Here is a 6,895-nt window from a genome sequence, read left to right as displayed (position 1 = left end):
TCTGTCTTGGGGGGCTGTGGGGGCGGTGTTGTGGGGGTTTTCCTTGGGGGGGGCTACGGGATCTCTCCCCCCTCGCCCCCCTTTCCTCCTGCCGGGTGACCTGGGGGTCGCCCTGGGTGCCCCGGCGGTACCTGTTTGCTTCCAGTCTGGGTCCTTGGCTTGTCCCCTGGCCTGGGTCTCCCGCGGCGCGTTGGGTCCTTCGGTCTGACTGCTCTCGCGGCCCGGGTGCCGGGCCGAACCGCTCGGCTGATCTGACCCAAGTGGTATCATCTGCACCAGTGGTGGTCTCGTTACACAAATAGAACACAGCACGGGGGCAACCCTCTACGACCCAAGCTTCAGTAATGATTGTGGACACTAAGGGTTGCTTAATCATTAGGATCACCACACAGAGTTTTTTTTGGCATCATGGTGAGATGGTCCCTCTCCACCTAAGTGTCATAGGTCTCTCTCTCCTTCTCTTTCCCTGTCCCTTTGTATATCCTTATGTAATCTTTCTTTAATTTTTTTTTTATGATTATTGGTTTTTTTTTTGGCCCACCTAGGTATGCACGCCCTCTTTTACAGAACATGATATTAGCTGTCAATAAAAGATAGGCCAGAGTTCTAAGAGGGATGGTGATGGTCTCATGCACACAGTCACAAGCACAGAAGAAAAAGGTTTTCTTTCTTTTCTTTTGCTGCAAGAATAAATTGCATTAATATTTGACAGTAATACTCTCAGTAATTGGTGGAGAAGCTATTCACCCCAACTTTCTAACTGCGATTTTTGGTGTGGTGGAAGGAGGTATAAAGGTCTTTCAGCCTTACAGAGATGCAATTGCTTTTGCATCTCTGATAGCCCGCCGTCTCATTCTGCTGAATTGGAAGAGTAAGACCCCCCCGGCCTTATCTCGGTGGGTTCATGACCTGATTATGTTCCTAAAGTTAGAAAAAATGAGGCACTCCCAACGAGGGTCAGTTGAGAAATACAACAAAACTTGGTCACTATTTCTTTCACATGTCCAAAGCTTAGTGCTACCATAAGGGGTGTGGCTATTTTTGTTCTTATGTAGCTGTGTATTGCATCAGTAACAGTAAGAGACTGCGTGCTGTAACATTTTGCTCACCTTTTCATGACATTGTGTTGACTCAACAGAAGTTTGTGTATAGCGGCCTCCTCTCCAATTGTGTTTGGTCAATTTTGTATTGTTGGTGTGTATTTTGACATGTGGGTCAATGTGTGCGCCCGTGTAGATGTATATGTATGTACACTGAAAAAAGTAAAACATTGCTGTTGTTCGTTTAATGTATTTATTCTCATTCCATTGGATCAAAATTAATCATTTTTACATTTAAACTATACTTTCTGGGTTGTGTTTATGATGGAATATATATTTTTTAGTTCGTTTCAACATAAATTTGCAATTTGACATCAAAACGAAGTTATTCATTTAATCAATGTGAAAATATCAGGTTTGACTTGTTTTGCGCATGCGTGTTCCGGAAAACGAAACCTAAGGATTTGGCAGTAACGGTCGAGTCCATCTACAGTCTCTACGACTCTTGGACGGAGGGAAACCTTAATACAGGTAAGGAAAAACATAATAAAGCTTTTAGAAAGTGGTATTAATGTTATTCTTATTATCATTGCAGGGTCGCCTGCGTTTTCTAGCGCAAGCGTCAATAATTATACATCGGATTAACCGTCTTGAACTCAGTTTGCTAGCTTACAGCCCACTGCAAATAACAAGCTATAATCATACGTTTGTTAGTAAACGTCATACCCATGGCTAAATTGCTGGTTACTGTAGCTTGCACTTCTAAGTCGTATTAAATGTTTGATTAGTAACGTTAAAGTAATATTACTGTTAACGGGAGCCATGAGGGGTGTTACGTTTTAAAGAGTGACCGCGTTAACTTGTGACCTCCAGGCGAACACGCGAGTTTTCGCCGTCACACCGGTTGTTGATATCCCGCATGGACCTCGCCTCTTGATTAGTTTTTCTTAAGAATGTTGAAATATACTCATCAGCATGTAAAATTAAACAAGGAGGCAGCCGCCAGGACATTTTTCAGCAGCTGTTCTGACTGCAGCACATTTGGCCGGAAGTCACAAGTTATCACGGTCACTCTTTGATCCGAAACATGCGCATGTTAGGTCCGTGGACGAGTTGCGTGCAAATGAAACTATGGAGCCACACACGTTTCTGTGTTGTGTGATTATGTGTGTGGAAGAGAGAGAGATTATGTGCATGCGTGTGAGTGTCAGGAATCAGGATGGAGGCATTGTCAATTGTACTGTATATCTGCATCAGACCTTTTTCTTAGTTGTAGAGCCATTGCCCATTATTTCTGAGTAGTGGCTGTTTTCTTAAAAAATGAAAAATTATCAAATTAATAAATGACATATATCTTACGTTAATATCTGATAAATAAAGCTGTTGTCTGAAAGTGTCTGTATTGTAGCAAGCATCATTTCAGCTAAAGTTAACCTAAGTTTGCTTGTTTTCTTGCAGTGTAACGTCTGAAAAGCTGCCAGGCTTGTTTATTGTGGTAAGTTAGTTGTTCATACCTTAAAACATGTGATTTGTAATTCACTGCCCAAATTATTTTTTGTTCAATTCTTATTAGGCATAGTTTCACAGGGCCTAGCTAATTCTAAGTGGAAAGGTTGGTTTTCAACACTATGACATCAAGACATGCACTTGAAATGTACCAAATTGTTAGCTATTCGTGTATTGTGCAATTTATCCATTCATAATATAAAATAGAAGCATATTGATAATCAGTTTACACTTAATTTAGATTAGACAAACATACACATTTAGACAAACATACACATGCAATAATAGTCTCACTCCACACAGACACTAACTTGCTCACACACACACTATTCACCATCTCATGCATACACCCATACTCAGACCTCAGAAACGCACACTAACACTCTCTTTCACTCTCTCTTACTCTCTCTCCTTTCATCAGGGCACCATGGCAGATATTGCTCCAGTCCGATTGCTGGTCATCTTGAGCGAAGACAACAGTGTCAGAGTGCAACTACGCAATGGGATTCCCAACTCAACAGAAGAGCTCATTGACGAGGTCATGAACGCATGTGGATTAGGAGGGTACATTAGGCTGCAGTACAGGGACACTGACTTTGGGAACATCTTTGTAAATCTGACCTCTACAAGTGTCATTAAGGATCTGTCAGTTATCAAGGTTATCCAGTTAGATCCCGATAACACAACTGTTGTCTTGTATCCAGTTGACAACTTAACAAGTGGCACCCCATCACCTGGGATGAACAGTGAAGACTCCTTCTCAGGGTCTGCACACACAGATGACACGGAACTGCTGAGCCATTCCCCAGACTCATTAAGGACACAGCAGTGGCCACAAGTTTTTCCCATCCCACTTTTCTCTTTTGACACTGAATGTCAACTACAGATAGCAGATGCAGAGTATGCAAGAAGCCAATCCAGACTGACACCCGGCTCAAGAATGCTATCAGACATACTGGAGAAACTGGCTGAAAAGGTCTACGAATACAAAGCATACCCTACAGATGCAGACTTTAGCGATGTTGCTGTTGCACTGACAAGTAAGCACCCGTGTCTGAGAGAACCAGGGTCTTTCAATGAGAGCTATGGATGGAAACAAAGGCTTAAGGTGAAAATGGCCAATTACCGAACTCTACTTAAAGCACACGGCACATCTCCAGAGGTCGCTGTTAATTCTTTGAAGTCCAAGTCTAAAGAGGAGGCCTATCCAGCAAAGAATGTAAAGAGACCTAGACGAGCGGAGGTCAACCATTTTCCATCCTTGCCATTTGGCGAGACTGAAGAAAGCCTGGAACAAGAGAGGATTTCCCTCTTGGCAGAACTTAAGAAACGAAACAACCGACAAACAATTAAAGAGAAGATGGCAAAGACTTTTGGATACCGAAGACAAGAAATAGTGCATCAGAAGCCTGGCATTGAAGACATCTTGGAGAGATGGCCTGCACTTTTTCAGATGGAAGAGGTATGTTTTTGGATGAAAATGACCTCCAACACGCTTGCTCATTATATTGCTAACATATTTCTTTGCAGATCTGCCTGTAGTGTATTGTTACAGACATGGCGCTTAGAGTAAGAACTATTCAATCTATACAAGAAATAGTCTTGTAGCTTATAACCAGGACATAATAAAAACAATTAGGCATAACTTTATACATTTCTGAGAATTTATTTTGGGAAATGAAACGGTTAAACTTATGACCACTTCTTTCCTTTCAGGTTTGAATATCACCCATCTAAAAAAAAAAAATACAACGCAGTGCCAGGGGCATAATATACACGTTAATGTCTACCTAATGAACAAATGCTTTGCATTGATTACATTTATGATGTCCCTATTTTAAGGTGGCCTTTATTTGACATCAGAAGCACCCGTTATAATGATCAATTGCTTCATTGCAAATTTGACATAGACAAAAAATATATCTTGAAACAGTGTCACCAAACTTTAAGCTGTAATTGTGGCTGTAAAAAAAAAATCTACATTTTCAAACTTAATCTTGCATGCGCTACTGTTTCTGTTTTTTTTTATAGATCAATGCTGAGTTCATGAGAATAACAACAGTCCCCTTGGAGACCAAGTTATTTGCACAGTTAGATAAAATCTCCGCCAAACTGTTGGAGGTCATCAGGAGAAAGGGGGGAGCCGTAAGACAGAAGACGTCCAGGATCTTGCAGCTTTTAGATGAGGTATCTTGGAATGGGTTTTTCATCAGATCCATGCTGAATATTTATTTTCCTTGTGTGTTTGTGATTGTAATTAATAGTAATTGTTCTCAATCAGACTTTGGACATCAACACTAGAAGAGAGTGCATCCTCACATCTCTGATGATCTACCTGGGGGAACGTGTTGAGCACCTGATCAAAGAATCCCAGGTAAGGGCATCTCACGCTCTCACAAATAGTGAAGGGGCTTAAACCTGGAGGGCAAAAAAGTAATTTTATACAGTGCGTTTAAGGTTCATAAAATATGACCACTATAAATAATGCATAAATACACATGAACATATACAAGGTCTTTAATTTCACGTGCCTCAGCTTTATAGTCATACTCAGTTTATGAGACTTACTCACAATGCAAAAAAGGCATGATTTGGACCGAAAACTATATGAAATTAGCATAAATTGTCTATGACTGTAGAGGTGATACTTGTGATTTGAATTAATCGTATAATATTAATTAAAATACTTTGAGATGAAAGGCAAGAAATCCATAAAACATTGCACAAATTCATATTCCTGTAAGTTTTGTCTAGATAAAAAATCTCAGTCTCCTACCACCATTTGTTCTATGGTGCTCAAGATAAAAATACTTGGGGCCACTTGTCTAATCATTATAAATACAGTGGCAACCACATTCCTTTAAAATGAAGTCTTGAGATGAAAGTGACCACTTTAGCCATGTATGTAATGTGAATACACTACAACCTTTATATATATTTTTATTTTTTCACAGGATGAGACTGAAGAACTGAGGCAGACAGCCATGGCAATCTTGACCACAGGAAAGGAGGATCCTCTCCACCCACCCAAAGACATCAAGATCATCATCGAAGGAACAGAGGTTCTCAATGGTTTGCCTTCAGTTGCAGAAGCTTTTACCATGATCTTTGGGCTCATATACACACTCAATCTGAAGTATCCAAAGAAATTGGAATCCACCTTTGAGTTTGTGCAAAAAGTCTTGATGGATCTTGATCGGAAAAAGATGAGCCCGAAAGTTAACAAACTCTGCAACCAGCTGTACAGCTCAGAGTAGGAAGAGTTGAGTTGCACTGACTCACTACACTTGTTTCCTTTCTATTGGTGGTTTAATATTTAGTTGATTTATTTCCACAGTCTACACTTAAGACAGTTCATTACAGGAGAGGTTGTTGCTGGAGGTTCCAGTCACATGACTGCATGTTCATTGCAATTGTAAATGTTTGTACCAAGGGTAAAGAGAATACCAGCCTCAGGTCAAAGTCCGCTAAGTGTTATTAAAAGATGTTGGGGAGAAATTGTGCTGGCACTGAAGATTTTAAATCCTTTTGAAAAAGCTTATTTTCAGAGGTTGCACTGAAAAAGAACTGCATTTGCACTGTAGTATTTGTAGATATGTCTGCAAATGTTCAATGATTACCAGCTAAATGGCTGCACCAAGCTTTGCAGCTCATAGTACACAGAATTAAGTTGAATGGACTCTCTTGATCCCCCCATTGGTGGTTACTTTTTTTACAACCGACAGTTTTGAGAGTTCTGTATGAGAAAAATAAATAGTATCAACATGAATGCGTGTTCACTGCAGTATTTACAGATGGTTTTATCAAAGTTTAGAGTCTACCAACATCACCAAGCAAAGTTGGCTAAGTACTTTTAAAAGATTTTCTGAGTTCACTAATCCTCTAGAAAACAATTTAATTTGTATTGCAGTAGTAACAATTGTACCACTTGTTCCATGCACCAAAGTGAGAAATGTGTGTTTACATGTTTCACAGTTGCGAAATGTAACAAAACAATAGAACAATAAATACATGTGTTCTGAAATAATTTGATGTGTTTATTAAATTTTTTCAAAATATATTTAAAGCATTTTTAAAGATTAGTTTCTACAAATTTTCAGTATTATGAAATGTTTATATTTATTAATTAAGGGCAATTTAATATAATTAGTTTGCTTTAACCTTCATTTACGATTAAATGTAACTAATCTTTTTTAGGTTAAACTGAAAGGAATATCTACATTAAGTCAATGAATGCAATATTTGTTTTTAATTTAGGTCAACTCAAAATAATTAGTTTGCCTCACTATCAGATAACAGTTTGCATGGATTCAAAAAATTTAGATTAAACTGAACGCGTCACTTTACAT

General features: G+C 39.3%; 1 protein-coding gene across 1 annotated transcript; it reads left to right on the top strand.

Annotated features, from left to right (window-relative positions):
• Nucleotides 1-1,365: 1,365 nt before the first annotated feature.
• Nucleotides 1,366-6,573, top strand: LOC117805807. The gene is made up of 6 exons (XM_034674364.1): nt 1,366-1,571; nt 2,499-2,535; nt 2,968-4,008; nt 4,578-4,733; nt 4,828-4,920; nt 5,501-6,573. The coding sequence occupies exons 3-6, from the start codon at nt 2,974-2,976 to the stop codon at nt 5,801-5,803; spliced, it is 1,587 nt and encodes a 528-aa protein (XP_034530255.1). The 5' UTR covers nt 1,366-1,571; nt 2,499-2,535; nt 2,968-2,973; the 3' UTR covers nt 5,804-6,573.
• Nucleotides 6,574-6,895: the final 322 nt, after the last annotated feature.

The sequence above is a fragment of the Notolabrus celidotus genome, chromosome 22, assembly GCF_009762535.1.
Source record: "Notolabrus celidotus isolate fNotCel1 chromosome 22, fNotCel1.pri, whole genome shotgun sequence".
NCBI lineage: Eukaryota > Metazoa > Chordata > Actinopteri > Labriformes > Labridae > Notolabrus > Notolabrus celidotus.
This window is presented reverse-complemented; position numbering and strand designations above follow the sequence as displayed.

Bases quoted from the DNA above. Each gene is read 5' to 3' on its own strand.
- LOC117805807 (XM_034674364.1), top strand. From the start codon at position 2,974: ATGGCAGATATTGCTCCAGTCCGATTGCTGGTCATCTTGAGCGAAGAC. The intron at 4,009-4,577 runs GTATGTTTTTGG...TTTTTTTTATAG, and splicing joins CACTTTTTCAGATGGAAGAG to ATCAATGCTGAGTTCATGAG. The intron at 4,734-4,827 runs GTATCTTGGAAT...GTTCTCAATCAG, and splicing joins TCTTGCAGCTTTTAGATGAG to ACTTTGGACATCAACACTAG.